Genomic DNA, 25,153 nt, shown 5'->3' with positions numbered 1-25,153 from the left:
TATTCCTCCTCCATCTTTATCCCCTTGTGTTATTATTCCTCCTCCATCTTTATCCCCTTGTGTTATTATTCCTCCTCCATCTTTATCCCCTTGTGTTATTATTCCTCCTCCATCTTTATCCCCTTGTGTTATTATTCCTCCTCCATCTTTATCCCCTTGTGTCATTATCCCCCCTCCATCTTTATCCCCTTGTGCTATTATTCCTCCTCCATCTTTATCCCCTTGTATCATTATTCCCCCTCCATCTTTATCCCCTTGTGTTATTATTCCTCCTCCATCTTTATCCCCTTGTGTTATTATTCCTCCTCCATCTTTATCCCCTTGTGTTATTATTCCCCCCTCCATCTTTATCCCCTTGTGCTATTATTCCCCCTCCATCTTTATCCCCTTGTGTTATTATTCCTCCTCCATCTTTATCCCCTTGTGTTATTATTCCTCCTCCATCTTTATCCCCTTGTGTTATTATTCCCCCCTCCATCTTTATCCCCTTGTGTTATTATTCCTCCTCCATCTTTATCCCCTTGTGTTATTATTCCTCCTCCATCTTTATCCCCTTGTGTTATTATTCCTCCTCCATCTTTATCCCCTTGTGTTATTATTCCCCCCTCCATCTTTATCCCCTTGTGTTATTATTCCTCCTCCATCTTTATCCCCTTGTATCATTATTCCCCCCTCCATCTTTATCCCCTTGTGTTATTATTCCTCCTCCATCTTTATCCCCTTGTGTTATTATTCCCTCCTCCATCTTTATCCCCTTGTGTTATTATTCCCTCCTCCATCTTTATCCCCTTGTGTTATTATTCCTCCTCCATCTTTATCCCCTTGTGTTATTATTCCTCCTCCATCTTTATCCCCTTGTGTTATTATTCCTCCTCCATCTTTATCCCCTTGTGTTATTATTCCCTCCTCCATCTTTATCCCCTTGTGTTATTATTCCCTCCTCCATCTTTATCCCCTTGTGTTATTATTCCCTCCTCCATCTTTATCCCCTTGTGTTATTATTCCTCCTCCATCTTTATCCCCTTGTGTTATTATTCCTCCTCCATCTTTATCCCCTTGTGCTATTATTCCCCCTCCATCTTTATCCCCTTGTGTCATTATTCCTCCTCCATCTTTATCCCCTTGTGTTATTATTCCCCCTCCATCTTTATCCCCTTGTGTTATTATTCCCCCTCCATCTTAATCCCCTTGTGTCATTATTCCTCCTCCATCTTAATCCCCTTGTGTCATTATTCCCCCTCCATCTTTATCCCCTTGTGTTATTATTCCTCCTCCATCTTTATCCCCTTGTGTTATTATTCCTCCTCCATCTTTATCCCCTTGTGTTATTATTCCTCCTCCATCTTTATCCCCTTGTGTTATTATTCCTCCTCCATCTTTATCCCCTTGTGTTATTATTCCTCCTCCATCTTTATCCCCTTGTGTTATTATTCCTCCTCCATCTTTATCCCCTTGTGTTATTATTCCCTCCTCCATCTTTATCCCCTTGTGTTATTATTCCCTCCTCCATCTTTATCCCCTTGTGTTATTATTCCCTCCTCCATCTTTATCCCCTTGTGTTATTATTCCTCCTCCATCTTTATCCCCTTGTGTTATTATTCCTCCTCCATCTTTATCCCCTTGTGCTATTATTCCCCCTCCATCTTTATCCCCTTGTGTCATTATTCCTCCTCCATCTTTATCCCCTTGTGTTATTATTCCCTCCTCCATCTTTATCCCCTTGTGTTATTATTCCTCCTCCATCTTTATCCCCTTGTGTTATTATTCCTCCTCATCTTTATCCCCTTGTGTTATTATTCCTCCTCCATCTTTATCCCCTTGTGTTATTATTCCCCCTCCATCTTTATCCCCTTGTGTTATTATTCCTCCTCTATCTTTATCCCCTTGTGTTATTATTCCTCCTCCATCTTTATCCCCTTGTGTTATTATTCCTCCTCCATCTTTATCCCCTTGTGTTATTATTCCTCCTCCATCTTTATCCCCTTGTGTTATTATTCCTCCTCCATCTTTATCCCCTTGTGTTATTATTCCTCCTCCATCTTTATCCCCTTGTGTTATTATTCCCTCCTCCATCTTTATCCCCTTGTGTTATTATTCCCTCCTCCATCTTTATCCCCTTGTGTTATTATTCCCTCCTCCATCTTTATCCCCTTGTGTTATTATTCCTCCTCCATCTTTATCCCCTTGTGTTATTATTCCTCCTCCATCTTTATCCCCTTGTGCTATTATTCCCCCTCCATCTTTATCCCCTTGTGTCATTATTCCTCCTCCATCTTTATCCCCTTGTGTTATTATTCCCCCTCCATCTTTATCCCCTTGTGTTATTATTCCTCCTCATCTTTATCCCCTTGTGTTATTATTCCTCCTCCATCTTTATCCCCTTGTGTTATTATTCCTCCTCCATCTTTATCCCCTTGTGTTATTATTCCTCCTCCATCTTTATCCCCTTGTGTTATTATTCCTCCTCTATCTTTATCCCCTTGTGTTATTATTCCTCCTCCATCTTTATCCCCTTGTGTTATTATTCCTCCTCCATCTTTATCCCCTTGTGTTATTATCCCCCCTCCATCTTAATCCCCTTGTGTCATTATTCCTCCTCCATCTTTATCCCCTTGTGTTATTATTCCTCCTCATCTTTATCCCCTTGTGTTATTATTCCTCCTCCATCTTTATCCCCTTGTGTTATTATTCCCCTTCCATCTTTATCCCCTTGTGTTATTATTCCTCCTCCATCTTTATCCCCTTGTGTTATTATTCCCCTTCCATCTTTATCCCCTTGTGTTATTATTCCCCCCTCCATCTTTATCCCCTTGTGTTATTATTCCTCCTCCATCTTTATCCCCTTGTATCATTATTCCCCCCTCCATCTTTATCCCCTTGTGTTATTATTCCTCCTCCATCTTTATCCCCTTGTGTTATTATTCCTCCTCCATCTTTATCCCCTTGTGTTATTATTCCTCCTCCATCTTTATTCCCTTGTGTTATTATTCCTCCTCCATCTTTATCCCCTTGTGTTATTATTCCCTCCTCCATCTTTATCCCCTTGTGTTATTATTCCCTCCTCCATCTTTATCCCCTTGTGTTATTATTCCCTCCTCCATCTTTATCCCCTTGTGTTATTATTCCTCCTCCATCTTTATCCCCTTGTGTTATTATTCCTCCTCCATCTTTATCCCCTTGTGCTATTATTCCCCCTCCATCTTTATCCCCTTGTGTCATTATTCCCCCTCCATCTTTATCCCCTTGTGTCATTATTCCCCCTCCATCTTTATCCCCTTGTGTTATTATTCCTCCTCATCTTTATCCCCTTGTGTTATTATTCCCCCTCCATCTTTATCCCCTTGTGTTATTATTCCCCCTCCATCTTTATCCCCTTGTGTTATTATTCCTCCTCCATCTTTATCCCCTTGTGCTATTATTCCCCCTCCATCTTTATCCCCTTGTGTCATTATTCCTCCTCCATCTTTATCCCCTTGTGTTATTATTCCCCCTCCATCTTTATCCCCTTGTGTTATTATTCCTCCTCATCTTTATCCCCTTGTGTTATTATTCCTCCTCCATCTTTATCCCCTTGTGTTATCCCCCCTCCATCTTAATCCCCTTGTGTCATTATTCCTCCTCCATCTTTATCCCCTTGTGTCATTATTCCTCCTCCATCTTTATCCCCTTGTGTTATTATTCCCCCTCCATCTTAATCCCCATGTGTCATTATTCCCCCTCCATCTTTATCCCCTTGTGTCATTATTCCTCCTCCATCTTTATCCCCTTGTGCTATTATTCCTCTTCCATCTTAATCCCCATGTGTCATTATTCCCCCTCCATCTTTATCCCCTTGTGTTATTATTCCTCCTCCATCTTTATCCCCTTGTGTCATTATTCCCCCTCCATCTTTATCCCCTTGTGTTATTATTCCTCCTCCATCTTTATCCCCTTGTGTTATTATTCCTCCTCCATCTTTATCCCCTTGTGTTATTATTCCTCCTCCATCTTTATCCCCTTGTGTTATTATTCCTCCTCCATCTTTATCCCCTTGTGTTATTATTCCCCCTCCATCTTTATCCCCTTGTGTTATTATTCCTCCTCCATCTTTATCCCCTTGTGTTATTATTCCTCCTCCATCTTTATCCCCTTGTGCTATTATTCCTCCTCCATCTTTATCCCCTTGTGTTATTATTCCCCCCTCCATCTTAATCCCCTTGTGTCATTATTCCTCCTCCATCTTAATCCCCTTGTGTCATTATTCCTCCTCCATCTTAATCCCCTTGTGTCATTATTCCTCCTCCATCTTTATCCCCTTGTGTCATTATTCCTCCTCCATCTTTATCCCCTTGTGTTATTATTCCTCCTCTATCTTTATCCTCTTGTGTTATTATTCCTCCTCCATCTTTATCCCCTTGTGCTATTATTCCTCCTCCATCTTTATCCCCTTGTGTTATTATTCCTCCTCCATCTTTATCCCCTTGTGTTATTATCCCCCCTCCATCTTAATCCCCTTGTGTCATTATTCCTCCTCCATCTTAATCCCCTTGTGCCACTATTCCCCCTCATCTCCATCTTAATCCCCTTATTATCCAATATGGCAAAAGGGGATCAGAGGGAGGGGGAATAATAGCACAAGGGGATTAAGATGGAGGGGGGGGGGGGGAATGGCACAAGAGATTAAGATGGAAGGGGAGAGGGATAATGGCGGAGAGGGGGGATGGGGAGTAATAAAGCAAAAGGCATTACATTTTAATGCCTTGTAATTTATCATTCCACATTCCCCCCAACGCCATTATCCCTGTCCCCCTCCATCTTACTGCCTTGTGCTCTGTCCCATAAAGTCCCCCCCCAATCCCATACTGTCCCCCCCTCCGGCCCATACAGTCCCCCCTGCTCCTTCACGCAGTGCGTCCCGTTCGGCTGGGCTGCACTGACGTGTGACGGCCTCCTGCGCTGTGTGGCAACTCCGCAATGTCAGGGGAGGTCACACGTCTCCCCGGAAACCATGCAGCTCACTTACAGTAGCTCAGGTCTGTACGCTACTGTACAGTGAGCTGTTACGGCTATGCGCCCACAAATACTGGCCAATGCATGGCCGGTATTTGTCAGCACTTCGCGTACCCCAGGTTGAGAACCCAGGCCATAGAGAATTCTGTGCATTCAAGCTTCTACTTATTCATTGAGAGGATTATTTTCCTTCATTCTCGTGATCGGTAGAGATCCCACTGCTGGAGCCCTGATTGCTAATGATCAGCTTGTTGGCCAGCCAAAAATACCCTGTATAACTGATCTCTTGTCCTACTAATATTTGGGGTTAACTGGCTTACAAAATAAAAATATATTAAACTTGCTATGTCTTATGTTGAAGTTCTGGCCACTTCCATAGATACATTATTGCTGTGCCTTCATAATTCTACCCTTGTCCAGTCTGCATCCTGGCCAGGTGGGTAAGATGAAGAAACTTCTGTGTCCATAGATCAGTTGCAAAAGGCCTATCGAAACCAAATAGGTCACCACTTTAAAGGGGTTACCTAGGAATAGAAAAATGCTAATTTTTGCCAAAAACAGCACCCTGTCCACAGGTTGTATATGATATTACATCTTGACTCAATCTACCTTAATGGAACTGAGCTTTAATACCACACACAACCTCAGGACAGGTGTGGTGCTGTATTTTTTACTTTTTTTTTTGTACTTTTTTTTTTTTTTATAGCCCTGTTTTTCTAATCCTGGATAACCCCTTTAAAGGAGTAGTCTCATGGAAAAAACATATCCCCTATCCGAGTGCTGGGGCCCCCGCGATCTCCTGCTCTCCCCTGGAGGGGCATGTCACGACCCCCGCCATATATCTCTATGGGGGAGCCGTTCGGCTGTCTTCAGCTCTCCCTTATACCTATATGGAGCAGGCGGGGGTCGAGACATGCTGCTCCAGGGGAGAGCCAGGGCCCCAGCACTCAGACCCCCCATACTCTAAAACTTTTTAGGGGATACGTTTTTTTTTCCCATGAGATATCTCCTTTAAGTTTCCAATGGCCTCTGAACAAAATTAGTCTGAATCTACTTGGTTGTCAGGGATGACTATTCCATTTTTGGACAATTTATAATTCTTTTTTTCAATGTGTGTACTTCTGTCTATATATATATATATATCTTCTGTGAATGTTTAGATTGCCCGTTGCTTTTATTTTCAATACTTGAATACAAAACTTTTATTTTCAATATTTGATAAAAAAAACTAAACGTCCTCCATGCTGGTGCTTACTTCCTTAGCAACAGTGTTCATCAGTGCACACAGCATATCTAGAGTTTGCAGACCTGTAGTGTAGAAGGTTTAATCTTAAGAGTACCTGCCACAATCTCCATTGATTTATATTATGCTGCTGGTATGTTGCCCTCTTCATTACCTGCCCCCCCCCCCCCCCACAATTTTTCTTATTCATTTTCGCCCAGTATTTCCTTCATAATCCTCTTTCACAGCTTGCTCACTGAAGACAGTGTTCAATATAGCTGAGGTGGGCCATGCAGTGTGCACAGCGCTCGCTGCCGTCTGTCTGATTGACAGGCAGGGAGTTGTGCTGTGTTCGTCAGTGCCCAGGCTGCACTATGAGGGTTAGGACTCATGCATGAGTCTTAACACTATGAGAAACTTGCAGCCGGGACATGTAGGGAGACACCTAGTGGTCAGTTTTTACAAGTCAAAATAAATATATAAATATAAATTTTTTATAATGACCTAGTATTAGAAATTTGTTTCTAATACATTAATTAACAACATCTAAAAAGTTTTTGTGATGACAGGTACTCTTTAATCTCTTGGGGATGAAGGGCGTACAGGTACTCCCTTGCTCCCTGGTACTTAAGGACCAAGGGCGTACCTGTACGCCTGTGGGAATTGCTGTCCCCGCCACGCGCTGGGTGGGAACCGGACCGGGGTGACTGCTGATATCTATCAGCAGGCCCCCCGTGCAAATGCCCAGGGGGGTCCTGAGACCCCCCATGTCGGTGATCGCTGCAAATCGCAAGTGAATTCACATCTGCAATTTGTGGCTATTCTGGGTCATAGGGGGATCGGGGTTGTCCAAGACACCCAGGATCCCACTGAAGGGATAGAAGTGAGGTGGCAGGGGTGCCACCTCCTATCCCTGCTATTGGTCATCTAGAAGCAACGACCAATAGCAGATCAGGGGCGGGGGCGTTAACTTTCGGTTTCCCTGTTCTGACCACCACAGTAGGCCGGGCAGAACGGGGAAACCGACGAGGCGGCAGAAGAGGACAGCGATGCGGCTCCCTGGATCCTACGGAAGCCGGTGAGTTGCCTAGCAACATCTGGAGGACTACAGTTTGAGACCACTATACAATCTGCTCTAAACTGTAGCCCTCCAGATGTTGCAAAACTACAACTCCCAGCATGCCCAGACAGCTGTTTGCAGTGGTAAGGAAGAAAAAAAAAAACCTTTTCAAAAGGCGCTGCTGTTGTCCTGGTGAGATGAAGATGAAAAGTCCGAGGCAGAAGTATTTTGCAAGATATAGCTTCTTTATTGGTGTAGAATCATAGCAAGGGATACAGGCTAGATAACGCGTTTTGGGGGACAGCGCCCCCTTCTTCAGATCAGTGATCGGGGCGCTGTCCCCCGAAACGCGTTATCTAGCCTGTATCCCTGCTTGCTATGATTCTGCACCAATAAAGAAGCTATATCTTGAAAAATACTTCTGCCTCGGACTTTTCATCTTCATCTCACCAGGACAACAGCAGCGCCCTTTGAAAAGGTTTTTTTTTCTTCCTTACCACTGCATATCTATCCAGGACTGGCTAGTCCTGTCCTGTACCCTGGGCTTAGCAGCTGCATCCGGTGGACTATCATCCATACCACTAACCCCATTGTGGGTCTACATGCAAGTTTTTTGCTCGCTCAAGGTGAGCATCCATTATCTACTCTTCGACTAACCCCTCCCACCTTTAATCAACGGTATCACACTAGGTGCCTTCCCGTCGGTCTTTCCTTCTTTTGCTCTTTTCAGACAGCTGTTTGGGCATGCTGGGATTTGTAGTTTTGCAACAGCTGGAGGGTCACAGTTTGGAGATCACTGTGCAGTGATCTTTAAACTGTGGCCCTCCTAGAACTTGCAAAACTACAACTGCTAGCATGCCCACACAGCAGTTTGCTGTCTGGGAATGCTGAGATTTGTAGTTCTGCAACATCTGGAGGGCCACAGTTTTGAGATCACTGTGCAGTGGTCTCTAAACTGTAGCCCTCCAGATGTTGCAAAACTGCAAATACCAGCATGCCCAAACAGCATGCTCGGAGTTGTAGTTGCGTACCTCCAGCTGTTGCATAACTACATCTCCCAGCATGCCCTTCGGCGATCAGTATATACTGGGAGTTGTAGTTTTGCAACAGCTGGAGGCACACTGGTTGGAAAATACTGAGTTAGGTAACAGAACCTAACTGAAGGTTTTCCAACCAGTGTGCCTCCAGCTGTTTCAAAAGTACAGCTCCCAGCATGCATGGTCTGTCAGTACATGCTGGGAGTTGTAGTTTTGAAACAGCTGGAGGTTTGACCCCCCCCCCCCCCCCATGTGAATGGACAGGGTACATTCACACGGGCGGGTTTACAGTGAGTTTCCTGCTTCAAGTTTGAGCTGCGGCAAATATTTTGCCGCAGTGCAAACTCCTAGCGGGAAACTCACCGTAACCTGCCAGTGCGAATATACCCTAAAAACGCTACACTACACCACACTAACACATAATAAAGGGTAAAACAGTACATATACACCCCCTTACTCTGTCTCTTCTCCCCCCCCCCCCCCAATAAATATGAAAAACGTATTGTACGGCAGTGTTTCCAAAATGAAGCCTCCAGCTGTTGCAAAACAACAACTCCCAGCATTTCCGGACAGCCGCGGACTGTCCAGACATGCTAGGAGTTTAGCAACAGCTGGAGGCACCCTGTTTGGGAATAATTGGCGTGGAATACCCCTATATCCACCCCTATGCAATCCCTAATTTAGTCCTCAAATGCGCATGGCACGCTCTCATGGCACACTTCGGAGCCCTGTCGTATTTCAAGGAAACAGTTTAGGGCCACATATGGGGTATTTCCTTACTCGCGAGAAAATGGTGCTACAAATTTTGGGGGGCTTTTTCTCCTTTTCCCCATTATGAGAAGGAAAAGTTGGGGGCTACACCCGCCTGTTAGTGTAAAAAAATTTTACACTAACATGCTGGTGTTGCCCCATACTTTTTATTTTCACAAGCAGTAAAAGGAAAAAAAGACCCCCAAAATTTGTAACGCAATTTTTCCTGAGTACGGAAATACCCCATATGTGGACGTAAAATGCTCTGCGGACGCACAACAAGGCTCAGGAGCGAGAGCGCACACAAGTACATTTGAGGCCTAAATTGGTGATTTGCACAGGGGTGGCTAATTTTACAGCGGTTCTGACATAAATGCAAAAACCCCACCTGTGACCCCATTTTGGAAACTACACCCCTCACTGAATGTAGCAAGGGGTATAGTGAGCCTTAACACCCCACAGGTGTTTGAAGAATTTTCATAAAATTTGGATGGGAAAATGAAGAAAAAAAATTTTTTTTCACTAAAATGCTGGTGTTTTCACAAGGAAAAAGGAAAATAGGAAAAAAGCCCCCCAAAATTTGTAACCCCATTTCTTCTGAGTAAGAACATACCCCAAATGTGGATGTAAAGTGCTCTGCTGGTGCACTACAATGCTCAGAAAAGGAGCACCATTGGGCTTTTGAAGAGAAAATTTGTCCGAAATTGGAGGCCACGTGTGTTTACAAAGCCCCCATAGTGCCAGAATAATGGACCCCCCCCCACTTGTGATCCCATTTAGGAAACTACACCCTTCACGTAATGTAATAAGGGGTACAGTGAATATTTACACCCCACAGGTGTCTGACAGATTTTTGGAACAGTGGTCCGTGAAATTTGCACAGCCCACTGTTCCAAAGATCTGTCAAACGCCAGTGGGGTGTAAATACTCACTGCACCCCTTATTAAATTCCGTGAGGGGTGTAGTTTCCAAAATGAGGTCACATGTGGGGGGGGGGGGGGGTCCGCTGTTCTGGCATCACGGGGAGGCTTTGTAAACACACATGGCCCCCGACTTCCATTCCAAACAAATTCTCTCTCTAAATGCTCAGTGGCGCTCCTCCTCTTGACGTTCACACATGGGGCATTTCCATACTCAGAAGAAATGGGGTTTCAAATTTTGGGGTCATTTTCTCCTATTACCCCTTGTAAAAATTTGGGGGAAAAAACAGCATTTTAGCATTTTAAAGTTCATTTACACATCCAACTTTAACAAAAAGTCGTCAAACACCTGTGAGGTGTTAAGGCTCACTGTACCCCTTGTTACGTTCCTTGAGGGGGGTAGTTATCAAAATAGTATGCTGTGTGTTTTTTTTTTTTTTGTTGCTGTTCTGACACCATAGGGGCTTCCTAAATGTGACATGCCCCCCAAAAACCATTTCAGCAAAATTTGCTTTCCAAAAGCCAAATGCGACGCCTTCTCTTCTGAGCATTGTAGTTCACCAGCAGAGCATTTTACGTCCTAACATGGGATATTTCCATACTCAGAAGATTTCCATACAAATTTTGGGGGGATTTTCTACTGCACTTTAGTGAAAAACACCTCTGGGGTGTTAAGGCTCACTGGACCCTCATTACGTGCCTTGAGGGGTGTAGTTTCCAAAATAGTATACCATGTGGGTGTTTTCTGCTTTTCTGGCACCATGGGGGCTTCCTAAATGCGACATGCCCCCTAAAACCATTTCAGCAAAATTCACTCTCCAAAATCCCATTGTCGCTCCTTCCCTTCTGAGCCCTCTACTGTGCCCGCCAAACACGTGACCTACACATATGAGGTATTTCCTTGCTCAAGAGAAATTGGGTTACACATTTTGAGAGGATTTTTCTCCTATTACCCCTTGTAAAAATTCAAAAACTGGGTCTACAAGAACATGCGAGTGTAAAAAATTAAGATTTAAATTTTTTTCCTTCAGTTTGCTGCTATTCCTGTGAAACACCTAAAGGGTTAACACACTTACCGAATGTCATTTTGAATACTTTCAGGGGTGCAGTTTTTATAATTGGGTCATTTGTGGGATATTTCTAATATGAAGGCCCTTCAAATCCACTTAAAACCTGAACTGGTCCATGAAAAATTCAGATTTTTAAAATGTTGTGAAAAATTGCTAAATTGCTGCTGAACTTTGAAGCCCTCTGATGTCTTCCTAAAGTAAAAACATGTCAACTTTATGATGCAAACATAAAGACATATTGTATATGTGAATCAAAATACAATGTATTTGTTATGTCTATTTTCCTTATAAGCAGAGAGCTTAAAAGTTAGAAAAATGCTAAATTTTAATTTTTTTCATAAAATTTGGGAATTTTTCACCAAGAGATGATGCAACTATCGACAAAAATTTACTACTAACATAAAGTAGAATATGTCATGAAAAAACATTCTCGGAATCAGATTGAAAAGTAAAAGCATCCCAGAGTTATTAATGTTTAAAGTGACAGTGGTCAGATATGCAAAAAAACGCTCTGGTCCGTAAGGTGAAAATGGGTTTGGTTCGTATTCCAGGCCAAAACTTTTTTTTTATATATCAACTGGCTCCGGAAAGTTAAACAGATTTGTAAATGACTTCTATTAAAAAATCTTAATCCTTCCAATAGTTATCAGCTTCTGAAGTTGAGTTGTTGTTTTCTGTCTAACTGCTCTCTGATGACTCACGTCCCGGGAGCTGTGCAGTTCCTATGGGGATATTCTCCCATCATGCACAGCTCCCGGGACGTGACATCATCATTGAGCAGTTAGACCGAAAACTTCAGAAGCTAATAACTATTGGAAGGATTAAGATTTTTTAATAGAAGTAATTTACAAATCCGTTTAACTTTCCGGAGCCAGTTGATATATATAAAAAAAAAAGTTTTGCCTGGAATGGACCAGGCCAATTTTCACTGTAGGACCAGAGCGTTTTTTGCACATTTGACCACTGTCACTTTAAGAATTAATATCTCTAAAACGCTTTTACCGAATATTCTGATTCTGAGACTGTTTTTTCGTGACATATTCTACTTTATTTTGCTGGTAAATTTTTGTCGTTACTTGCATCCTTTTTTGGTGAAAAATCCCAAAATTTCATGAAAATTTTGCATTTTTCTAACTTTGAAGCTCTCTGCTTGTAAGGAAAATGGATATTTCAAATAAATTTTATTTTTATTCACAAATACAATATGTCTATTTTATGTTGGCATCATAAAATGGACATATTTTTACTTTTTGAAAAAATTAGAGGGCTTCAAAGTAGAGCAACAATTTTCAAAAATTTCATGAAAATTGCAAAATCTGAAGGGACAGATGTTACAGAACTCCAACTCCCAGCATGCCTGGGCAGTCTAGGCATGCTGAGAGTTGTAGTTTGGCAACATCTGGAGGGCTACAGTTTGGGCACCACTGTAGCAGTGGTCCCCAAACTGTGACCCTCCAGATGTTGCAAAACTACAACTCCCAGCATGCCCAGACAGCCTTCGGCTGTCTGGGCATGCTGGGAGTTGCAGTCTGGCCTTCCTAGTGGTTGCCACAGTAAAGATCACTTTACTTTCACTTTCATTTCCCCCCCCCCCTCCCCCCACGTCGCTTCCCTACCTGAGCCAGAATTCAGCAGTCTCCAGCGACGATCAGCTGTTCCCAGGCATCTTCAGGTAAGGTACCTGGCCTCCATCTTCTTCCCACGATCTCCTCGACATCCAGGGGTGGGCAGAACGGGGGGTTGCCATGGCAACCCACTGTCTTGCTCTGCCATTGGTCAGAATCAGTTCTGACCAATGGCAGGGGATAGGAGGAGATCGCATCACTGCGACCTCACTCCTACCCTGCAAGATGATCTGGGCTGTCACTGACAGGTCAGATCATCACTATTTTCCGGGTGATCAGGTCACCAGAGACCCGATCAGCCCGGTATCGCAGAAAATCGCATGTCTGAATTGACATGCGATTTTCTGCGATCGCTGACATGGAGGGGTCTCAGGACCCCCCTCGGCATTTGTCTCGGACGCCTGCTGAACGATTTCAGCAGGCGTCCGGTTTCGCAACCCACCCGGCGCGCGGCAGGATGCGAAATTCTCACGGACGTATGAGTAAGACCCAGGGCGCAGGAACGTACTCATACGTGCCTGGTCCTTAAGGGGTTAAATATCTGACATATCATTACCACTGGTGAGGTACGTTGAATGATTCCTCCACCAACTGCTTGAAGAAAGGAGTTGTGACTCAGTCAATGACTAATGTTACTATTACCTGTCAATTAACATGTGTAACTTTCTTTTACAGGACTCTATGGTGCTATCGTATAAATTTTAGTGGATGCAAAAATGTCAAGGGAGCAGCGAAAGCTTCCCCACTGGATGGCTGAACAGGATACGCACTGTACAAGCGAGGCAAAAAAGGCAAGTCTCCTTTAAGTCATTGTTGTCTGAGGTATAATGGTATACAGTACTAACCCCTTATTGACAAGGCTATTTTTTTTATTTTTTTTTGCAACATAGCCTTATGAGGGCTTATTTTTAAATACTTTTTAGTGCCAAAATTTTAGGGTACAATCTATTGATTTACATTTATAATTTTTTCTTTTATATTTTTGAACAGCATAGAAAAGTTACTGCACTTCATTTTAAGACACCTATTTTCTCAGTAAACATAGCTGTGTGAATGCTTGTTTTTTGTGGGACAAGTTAATATAGTACCATTTAGGGTTCCATATGACTTGTTCAAGTATATACCGTGGAGTACTAGCAGTATTGAGTATAATGAACCAAACATAGTCATCTATTGACTACATTCAGGTAATGTTCCGCACATATTTTGCAGGATTCAAATGCATATCAAAATATTACAGTCCTTTTGATATATTGACAAATTTAATTTGGTAACTTTTTAGTTAAATCTTGGTTTTTGATTGTTTTCCTTTCTTTTACTGCTATCACATCTCCTAGTGAGGCTTTGAGCCTGCTTTCTAAGATTCCTGAATGGCCAATCTACATACATTTGTAGCAGCAAACCCTTTCTTCCTCCCATAACTAATCAGGTTTGTCATTCAGTTGATTAGGAAAGCTGGGAGACAATCTTTTGTTATGGTCACCATTAGCCAATAAGAGAAACATAGAATAAGCTGAAAATGTTCATATGCCTTGGTGGGAATAAATATTAATATGAGCTATGGTGGGACTAGCTTTAAATGGGCATTGTCAGATTCCAAAACTTTTTATATGTTTTACATATTGGCCAAACATTAAGGGTGAAATTTATCAAAACCTGACGAGAGGAAAAGTTGCCCATAGCAAACAATCGGCTCTCTTCTTTCATTTTTAACAAGGTCTCTGCAAAATGAAAGAAGCGATCTGATTAGTTGCTATGGGCAACTGGGTAACTTTTCCTCTGGACAGGTTTTGATAAATCTCCCCCTAAGGGTCTTTTCACATGTACAGTATCCTGTGCAGATTTGATGTGCAGGACTTTCTGCTGCAGATTTCAATGTAGTGAAATGAAATGAGTGAACACAGCTTAAAATCCTGCGCATCAAATCTGCACAGAATACTGTACGTGTGAATAGACCCTAAAGAAGTAGTCTGCAGAGTATTTTTAGTCCTTTGTGCCGGGGCTGAAAAAAAAAAGAAAAGAAACTTTAACTCACCTTCCTGCGTTCCCCTGGTCCGCCACTACAGCTGATCGGTCCTCCGGTCCAGTCTTCTGCCTTCTTCCGTGTGCATGGATGGTCACACAGCGCTAAGCCTATCACCGGCTGAGGCGGGACATGGTGACATATCAATAGAAGATTTGTATGAGGCTTTGAGCTTCACACTCCCTAATCAGAGATAATATGACATTGTAGAATAATGTATCTAGTAGAAATGTAAGTGCAGCTATTGCCTCCATGCTCACAGCTTTGGATAGTACCAGATGCAAGTGGGCAGCTGGATTATAAATGAAGAGAGTACACCAATACTTTGATGATGGTCCTGTATTTTGTTTGGAGTTGCTAAAGTTGCTTTATCATCTTCTATTAGAATTGTGCCTGGAAAAAAAACATACTGGAAGATAGTCTCCCATTTCTGAAGTTTACTGGTTCAATTGTCTATAGCTATGAAGCAAAGGAGTGTTCTTTCTTTTCAGAGTACATCAGGTGAGCCTTTCATATAGAACAATTTATGCTTCAATTTTAGAAAATATGTTAAAGGAATTTTTTTTCTAATTTAATAAAGAGTGAATTGCTGTTATCGCTGTTTTTCTTTTTATGTAAATGAGGTCCCTTAGGCACAGGCGAGATAGGACTGGAGCTCCGGGCACCCCATGTGATCTTCTGCCGGGCGGCGCTCCGTCTGGCTCATCAATATGCATGGCCTTCCTCTCTGCTCTCGCGGCAGGTTTTCACCACGGCACATGCGCCGCTTCCAGAGTACACCCGGAAGCGGTATCAGTTTCAGCCTCATTCACCCTCATGCCTTCGTGCATCCTCACACTTCACTGATAGCTGCAGGAATGAGGGTGAAACTGACGCTGATTCCGGGTGTACTCTGGAAGCGGCGCATGCGCCGTGGCAAAACCTGCTGGGAGGGGGAGGCCATGCATATTGATGAGCCGGGCAGAAGAAGATCACGTGGGGTACCTGGAGCTCCGGTCCTAACTCTGCCTGTGTCCGAGGGACCTCGGTTACATAAAAAGAAAACCAGCGATAACGGCGCAACGGCTGGGCCATTCAGGACATTGTAAGTATAATTTTGATCTGTATCACCCGCACTACAAGCCTGTATGACAAGTTAGTGCAGGTAATACAGATTTCCTGTAAGTTCAGTAAACTCTACTCCTATTTTAATCCCTAATGAATCTGAAAAATCTGGCACTAACTTGGTTTTCCAATTTATTATTTGTAATCTCTTTTATTGAATGTCTGCCACCCAGAAAATGCTTCTACATTCTGTCTCAAAGAGGGTTGTCCAGCCCTAGAAATTTTGATAAGCTGAGTCTTGGTAATAGAAGAATAATAAACAATACACACTTACCTACCTTGATCCCCTGCAGCTGCGATTCCAACATCACTAAGTAAATGTTTTTAAGGGGCTCCATACTTGACCATTAAACATTTTAAGCCCAGACCTCTTTCTATTCCCCTCCTAAATTTATGCTTATAGTAGCAGTGCATGTGAATGATTGTAAATGCAATTTTTTTTTCTTATGTGTGTGCCTCTTTCTGTATTGCCCATGATCACACATCACCTAATGTATGCCAGTGTTAGGTATTCTTCTTCACTGTGCTGGTACATGCCTCAGCACAAAATTTAGTTTCTGTGTATTTTTTTATTACAGAGAGAGACTTTCCAAAGAAGCTGTGCTTGGATTTGACATTGAATGGCCTCCTGCTTTTAAAAAGGGGAAAAATGGGAAGGTGTCCCTCATCCAGTTGTGCACTTCAGCAGAGGAATGCTATTTATTTCAGGTGTCATCAATGACAGGTGAGCTATGTTTTGTTTAAAGCGTACCCGTCAGATCACTCAAAAAAACAAAACTGTTATATGTTGCGCAGTATCTCATCCTGATCATGTACATGTACTTTGTATGTGTCTGTGACCTACATTTCTCTCAGAATTAGCTTTATTTCTGAAATACCTTAATTTTGTCCACCAGAAGCAGGGGGGTGGGTACTCACTGTGATAACCACTCCCCCCTCCCCTTCCTCACCTCAGTCCAGTGCTTCCCAACCAGGGTGCCTCCAGCTGTTTCAAAACTACAGCTTCATGCATGCCCACACATCATTTGGCTGTGCAGGCATGCTGGGAGTTTTAGTTTTGCAACAGTTGAAGGCATATGATTGTAGTCCTACTTTATTACACACACACACACACACACACACAGGCTTCATATATTCTTACACATACACATTAGATAGACACACTGATATACATACATACATATATATCCACACACACACACACACACACACACACACATGCAGGGACACTTACTTTTTCGTCTGCAATGCAATGTGTTTCTGCCTCTCTCTCACACAGCAGACATCAGTGAGAGCCCGGCAGCAGTCTTCCTGCCCCTCCCCCCTCCAAAACATCCAGGACGAAGCAGTGTAGACAAAAGCACTGAATGCATTCCAGAAGGCGGGGGGGGTCAGTTGTTTGACTGGCTTTTTCAGTGTGAAATACTGAAAATGTTCTCATGAAAGCAATTGCAAAACCTTTTGGTTTTGCATGCTTTACAACATATCAAAAGTTGTTATATCTGACTGTGCCTATTTAAAGAAATATGTTTTTTGCAGTTATAGTAACATTCACAAATCAGTGTTAATTTACCAATATAATAGTCCTTTTTTGTTTGGTTTGGAAAACCTTTTCTCGGATACTAAGGATGTGAAAGGGAGGTCATAAAAGTTTAAAACCCTTATCTTTTAACTAGAGTGTACAGCAGCAAGAATGTCTCTGAGGATCCACTGTGTTTGTATTATACATAGCCAGATGATTTGAGTGAATTTAGTGTAAGGGTGCTTTCACTCCTCATTTTCAGCCCATTTGGGCCTTAAGGACGCAGACAATTAAATTTTTACGTTTTCGTTTTTTCCTCCTTGCCTTCAAAAAAATCATTACACTTTTATATTTTCATCCACAGACTAGTATGAGGGCTTGTTTTTTGCACGACCAGTTGTCCGTTGTAATGCCATCACTCACTTTAACATTAAATGTATGGCGCAACCAAAAAAATTTGTGTGGTGAAATTAAAAAGAAAACCGCAATTTTGCTAATTTTGGAAGGTTTTGTTTTCATGCCGTACAATTTACGGTAAAAATGACGTGTTCTTTATTCTTTGGGTCAATACGATTAAAATGATACCCATGATAACTTACTTTTCTATTACTGTTGCGCTTAAAAAAATCGCAAACTTTTTTACCAAATTAGTACGTTTAAAATCCCCCTATTGTGAAGGCCTATAACTTTTTTAATTTTCCGTATAAGCGGCGGTATGAGGGCTAATTTTTTGCGCCGTGATCTGTACTTTTTATTGATACCATATTTGCTTATATAGAACTTTTAATCCATTTTTAATAAACATTTTTGGGAATAAAATGTTATAAAAAAGCATCTGCTTTGGACTTTTTTTTATTTTTACGTTCACGCCGTTCACCGTACGGTATCATTAACATTTTATTTTAATAGTTCAGATATTTACGCATGTGGCAATACGAAATAGGTATATAAAATATTTTTTAACACTTTTTGGGGGTGAAATAGGGAAAATGGGACAATTTACGTTTTTATTGGGGGAGGGGGTTTTTCAATTTTTTTTTTACTTTTACTTTTATTTTTACACTTTAATAGTCCCCATAGAGGACTATTTATAGCAATCATTCGATTGCTAATACTGTTCAGTGCTATGTATAGGACACAGCACTGATCAGCATTATCGGTCATCTTCTGCTCTGGTCTGCGGGAAGGCAGATCAGAGCAGAAGACTCCCGGAGGGCAGCGGAGGCAGTTGAGGGGACCTCCGTCTGCCGTGCTGGATGATCGGATCGCCGCGGCAGCCCTGCGGGCGAACCGATCATCCATTTTAGTGTCCGCAATGCTGCAGATGCCGTAATCTGTATTGATCATGGCATCTGAGGGGTTAATGGCAGACATCCGTGGGATCGCGGGTGTCCGCCATTACGGGTGGGTCCCTGGCTGCGATCAGCAACCGGGACCTGCCGTGCATGATCCGGGCATCGCTCCGATGCTCGCGGTTATGCTTAGGAAGTAACATTTACGGCGCTCGTTGTTAAGGGGTAAAAATAAATAAATAAAGTTTTCAAAATTTGTATGTTAAAAATTGCCCTATTGTGACCACATATAACTTTCTCATTTTCCCCGTATACGGGCCTGTATGAGGGCTCATTTTTGGCAACCAGAAGAAGCTATCTGGTTGCTACTGGCAACTGCACCACTTTTCTTGTTTGCAGACTTTGATAAATCTCCCCTAATGTCTTGCTTTAAGCGAATGAATTCTTCCTTACAGTTTTACACTTTTGTCTATTGTCTATTTGCACTTCTGCGATAAGGGAAAGATGTTAAATCCATCTTTCTCAGGTCTTCTTGGATGGCAAAGATAAGGTGTTGTCTAACTAGATTGACCTATTACTCAGGTTTTCCTAAGGGTCTTAAGAAGTTGCTTGAAGATATATCGATAAAGAAGGTTGGAGTAGGTATTGAAGGGGACCAATGGAAGTTAATGAGTGACTGTGACTTGAAGCTGAAAGGATTTATTGAACTTACTGATTTGGCAAACCAAAAGGTAATGTAGAATTCATTTTTTTCCAACATATGTCAAACCTGTCTTTTGGGATGTTGAGATTCTGCTATAGCTTGCCATACACATAAGACTGCTGACATCTAAAATATTTCTGATTCAGGCCTTCAGCTTATCTTGTATGGGAGCTTGGTGAAATCCAACACTGACTCTGCTTTGGGATGCTGTTGAATGAACATAATGCACTTAAAATGCTTTAGCCCGAGACAACTTTTATCTCACGTGGATGGCTAGCTTTTAAACCAATTATATATACTATAAGTTTTGTGTACACTTATTCTGATGTTGACATTGGGAGTTAATTTAAAATAAAACCTCATTCATTTACTGTGTGTAGCTACAATGTAAGGAGAAGTGGAGTTTGAATGGTTTGGTCAAACATCTCTTCAGCAAGCAACTTCTGAAAGATGACTCAGTGCGTTGCAGTGACTGGGATAGACTACCCCTGAGTGAAGACCAGAAACTCTATGCTGCCTCAGATGCCTATGTAAGTATGAAACATGTTAAATGTAATTGTAGTATTTTTTGGTGTATCAATATATACTGTATATCCCTATATATAAATATGTAGGTGAAATGAAACAATAACTCTGGTTTTCAGTTTACTTAAAGGGAATCTGTCTGCTGCAAATCACGTTCTAAACTGCAGACCCTGTTAGACAGTTGTTAAAGGGGTTCTCCACTGGAAAACATATTTTTTTTTTTTTTAAATCAACTGGTGCCAATTTGTAAATTACTTCTATTACAAAATCTTAATCCTTCTAGTACTTATCAGCTGCCAAATGATCCACAGGAAGTTCTTGTCTTTTTGAATTTCCTTTGTCTGACCACAGTGCTCTCTGCTGACACCTCTGTCCATTTTAGGAACTGTCCAGAGTAGGAACAAATCCCCATAGTAAACCTCTCCTGCTCTGGACAGTTCCTGACATGGACAGAGGTGTCAGCAGAGAGCACTGTGGTCAGACAGAAAGGAAATTCAAAAAGACAAGAACTTCCTGTGGATCATTCAGCAGCTGATAAGTACTGGAAGGATTAACATTTTTTTTAATAGAAGTAACTTACAAATCTGTTTAACTTTCTGGCACCAGTTCATTTAAAAGAAAATGTTTTCCAGTGGAGTACCCCTTAAAGGCAAGGAGATGCATGGTACCTTTCAGATATCTCTCTGTGCTTTCATAACATAGAAAATTATTGTATTCTCTGATGTAAAGAGTCGGTCATTCCCAAGCTTCTAAAGTACTGAGGGCCGGAACACCACCTCGCTCCACCTCCCATCCTTGTCCTTGCTTGATTGACAGTCTGGAAGGTCAAGCCCTGGCAATCCAGCAGGGACAGGAATGGGGAAGGGAGCGAGGAGGTCTTCCAGCTCTCAACACTTCAGGGGCATTTTTCTACATTATTGAACCACTGACAGTTGTATGAAAGGTGCCATTCTAACAGTGTCAGCAGTTTTCACAAAGAGCCACAAATGAATCTAGCAGTAATGCAAATCAGTTTATTCCATATCTACAGTGTTACCATTGTGGAACACAAATTGCAGATGACAGATTCCCTATAAATGAGCACTCATTTCAAACAACTTGCCTCCATGTGGTAGCCAATGTGATATGTAACACATTTGTAAATCAGTTCATTTACCAATATTGACTCCTTACTCAGGAAAAAAAAAGGCCTATGGCCTTGGCATCAAGGTGTCTTTTTCTCTGCCATTTGCTTTTCACTGCCTGTTGTTAGTAGAATTCTGTCTCTAGTAACAGAGAAACCAGGCCAAAAAACATTGAGTCGGGGACCAGCTTAGCTACTACAATCATGGCCGTAAATGTTGGCACCCCGGAAATTTTTCAAGGAAACAAAGTATTTCTCACAGAAAAGGATTGCAGTGATAACATGTTTTGCTATACACATGTTTATCCCCTTTGTGTGTATTGGAACTAAACCAAAAAAGGGAGGAAAAAAAAGCTAATTGAACATAATGTCACATCAAACTCCTAAAATGGTCTGGACAAAATTATTGGCACCCTTTCAAAATTGTGTATAAATAAGATTGTTTCAAGCATGTGATGCTCCTTTAAACTCACCTGGGACAAGTAAGGGGTGAGCAATATAAAAATTACACCTGAAAGCAGATAAAAAGGAGAGAAGTTCACGTAGTCTTTGCATTGTGTGTCTGTGTGTGCCGCACTAAGCATGGATAACAGAAAGAGTAGAAGAGAACTGTCTGAGGACTTGAGAACCAAAATTGTGGAAAAATATCAACAATCTCAAGGTTACAAGTCCATCTCCAGAGATCTAGATTTGCCTTTGTCCACAGTGCGCAATATTATCAAGAAGTTTGAAACCCATGGCGTTGTAGCTAATCTCCCTGGGCGTGGACGAAAGAGAAAAATTGATTAAAGATGTCAACGCAGGATAGTCCGGATGGTGGATAAGCAGCCCCAAACAAATTCCAAAAATATTAAAGCTGTCCTGCAGGCTCAGGGAGCATCAGTGTCAGCACGAACTATCTGTTGACATTTAAATAAAAGGAAACTGTATGGCAGGAGACCCAGGAGGACCCCACTGCTCACACAGAGACATAAAAAAAGCAAGACTACATTTTGCCATAGTGAACTTGAGTAAGCCAAAATCCTTCTGGGAAAATGTCTTGTGGACAGATGAGACCAAGATAAAGCTTTTTTGTTAACCCCTTAAGGACGCAGGACGTACTCAAACGTCCCCTTTTCCGAGTCCTTAAGGACTCAGGACGTTTGAGTACGTCCTGTCAAATCCCGCCCCCCCGCCGCTAGCCGGAGGGGAGCCGGTGCCCGATGCCTGCTGAAATCGTTCAGCAGGCATCGGGGCATATCGCCCAGGGGGGTCATTATGCCCCCCCATGTCGGCGATGGCCGCAGATCGCTGGACAATTCAGTCCAGCGATCTGCGGCAGATTCCGGGTCAATCGGGTCTCCAGTGACCCGGTGACCCGGAATTACACGCTGTTCGGGGCCGTCTCCGACGGCCCCGAACAGCCAGAGCCTGCAGGGGTGAGGTGGCACTGGTGCCACCTCACGATCGCCCTGATTCGTCGGCCGGATTACCGGCCGACCAATCAGGGCGCCTGCTGCGGGTGTCACTCCCGCAACCCGCTCCGCCCCTCTTCCGGAGGACGTGAGCGGGTGCGGTACGTGCACCCCGGGTGCTGGGGACCCCGATCCCCGGCGTCAATGTTGGGATCGGGGCCCCAGGAGCGACGACGGCGACGACGAGGGACTGACCTATGCGGCGAGGATCGTTGGAGGTGAGTGACAGCCTCCTGCTGTTGCTTAGCAACAGCTCCCAGCATGCAAAAAGGGCATGCTGGGAGCTGTAGTTATGCAACAGCAGGAGGCAGACCACCACAACTCCCAGCATGCCCTTATGGGCATGCTGGGACTTGTAGTTTTGCAACAGCTGGAGGCACATTTGTTCTATGGAAAAGTGTACCTTCAGCTGTTGTGTAACTACAACTCCCAGCTTGCACCAACAGCTAAAGTGCATGCTGGGAGTTGTAGTAGTGCATCTGCTGGTTGCATAACTACAACTCCCAGCATGCCCGTTGGCTGTCGGTGACTGCTGGGAGTTGTAGTTTTGCAACAGCTGAAGGCACACTGAGTTATGTAGCAAACCAGTGTGTCTCCAGCTGTTGCATAACTACAGTCCCCAGCATCCCCAGCCAAAGTAGTATGCCTCCAGCTATTGCATAACTACAAGACCCAGCATGCCCTTCCGCTGTCCGTACATGCTGGGGGTTGTAGCTTTTGCAACAGCTGAAGGCACACTGGTTGCAAAACACTGAGTTTGTTACCAAACTCTGTATTTCACAACCAGTGTGCCTCCAGCTGTTGCAAAACTACAACTCCCAGCATGCACTGATAGACCGTACATGCTGGGAGTTGTAGTTTTGCAACAGCTGGATGTCCCCCCCCAATGTGAACGTACAGGGTACACTCACATGGGCGGAGGATTACAGTAAGTATCCGGCTGCAAGTTTGAGGTGCGGCAAAATTTCTGCCGCAGCTCAAACTGCCAGCGAGAAACTACTGTGAACCCCCCGCCCGTGTGACTGTACCCTAAAAACACTACACTAACACACAATAAAAAGTAAAAAACACTACGTATACACATACCCCTATACAACCCCCCTCCCCTCCCCAATAAAAATGAAAAACGTCTGGTACGCCACTGTTTCCAAAACGGAGCCTCCAGCGGTTGCAAAACAACTACTCCCAGTATTGCCAGATAGCCACTGACTGTCCAGGCATGCTGGGAGTTTTACAACAGCTGGAGGCACCCTGTTTGGGAATCACTGGCGTAGAATACCCCTATATCCTCCCCTATGCAAGTCCCTAATTTAGGCCTCAAATGCGCATGGCGCTCTCACTTTGGAGCCCTGTCGTATTTCAAGGCAACAGTTTAGGGTCACATATGGGGTATCGCCGTACTCGGGAGAAATTATGTTACAAATTTTGGGGGGTATTTTCTGCTTTTACCCTTTTTAAAAATGTAAAATTTTTGGGAAAAGAGGCATTTTAGGTAAAAAAAAAATTTTTTTTTTTACATATGCAAAAGTCGTGAAACACCTGTGGGGTATTAAGGTTCACTTAACCCCTTGTTACGTTCCCCGAGGGGTCTAGTTTCCAAAATGGTATGCCATGTTTTGTTTTTTTTGCTGTCCTGGCACCATAGGGGCTTCCTAAATGCGGCATGCCCCCAGAGCAAAATTTGCTTTCAAAAAGCCAAATGTGACTCCTTCTCCTCTGAGACCTGTAGTGCGCCAGCAGAGCACTTTTCACCCCCATATGGGGCGTTTTCTGAATCGGGAGAAATTAGGCTTCAAATTTTGGGCGGTATTTTCTGCTTTAACCCTTTGTAAAAATGTAAATTTTTTGGGAAACCAAGCATTTTAGGTAAATTTTTTTTTTTTTTTTTACATATGCAAAAGTTGTGAAACCCCTGTGGGGTATTAAGGTTCACTTTACCCCTTGTTACGTTCCCCAAGGGGTCTCGTTTCCAAAATGGTATGCCATGTGGGGTTTTTTGCTGTCCTGGCACCATAGGGGCTTCCTAAATGCGGCATGCCCCAGAGCAAAATTTCCTTCAAAAAAGCCAAATGTGACTCCTTCTCTTCTGAGACCTGTAGTGCGCCAGCAGAGCACTTTTCACCCCCATATGGGGTGTTTTCTGAATCAGGAGAAATTGGGCTTCAAATTTTGGGAGGTATTTTCTGCTTTAACCCTTTGTAAAAATGTAAATTTTTTGGGAAACCAAGCATTTTAGGGAATTTTTTTTTTTTTTTTTTTTACGTATGCAAAAGTTGTGAATCACCTGTGGGGTATTAAGGTTTACTTTACCCCTTGTTATGTTCCCCGAGGGGTCTAGTTTCCAAAATGGTATGCCATGTGTTTTTTGTTGCTGTTCTGGCACCATAGGGGCTTCCTAAATGTGACATGCCCCCCAAAAACCATTTGTCGCTCCTTCCCTTCTGAGCCCTCTACTGCGCCCGCCGAACAATTAACATAGACATATGAGGTATGTGCTTACTCGAGAGAAATTGGGTTTCAAATACAAGTAAAAATTTTCTCCTTTTTACCCCTTGCAAAAATTCAAAAATTGGGTCTACAAAAACATGCGAGTGTAAAAAATGAAGATTGTTAATTTTCTCCTTCACTTTGCTGCTATTCCTGTGAAACACCTAAAGGGTTAAAACGCTGACTGAATGTCATTTTGAATACTTTGGGGGGTGCAGTTTTTATAATGGGGTCATTTATGGGGTAT

General features: G+C 42.8%; 1 protein-coding gene across 2 annotated transcripts in view; it reads left to right on the top strand.

Moving 5' to 3' along the window:
* The window catches only part of WRN (WRN RecQ like helicase), a gene marked incomplete in the record, with an annotated part of 240,253 nt that overhangs the window by 52,044 nt on the left and 163,056 nt on the right, over nt 1-25,153 (top strand). For both annotated transcript variants that reach the window (XM_056569404.1, XM_056569396.1), the window contains 5 exon segments: nt 13,349-13,464; nt 15,082-15,197; nt 16,379-16,524; nt 19,197-19,345; nt 19,698-19,847. In XM_056569404.1, the coding sequence (XP_056425379.1) occupies nt 13,390-13,464; nt 15,082-15,197; nt 16,379-16,524; nt 19,197-19,345; nt 19,698-19,847 (636 nt within the window).

This window comes from Hyla sarda, chromosome 1 (assembly GCF_029499605.1).
Source record: "Hyla sarda isolate aHylSar1 chromosome 1, aHylSar1.hap1, whole genome shotgun sequence".
NCBI lineage: Eukaryota > Metazoa > Chordata > Amphibia > Anura > Hylidae > Hyla > Hyla sarda.
This window is presented reverse-complemented; position numbering and strand designations above follow the sequence as displayed.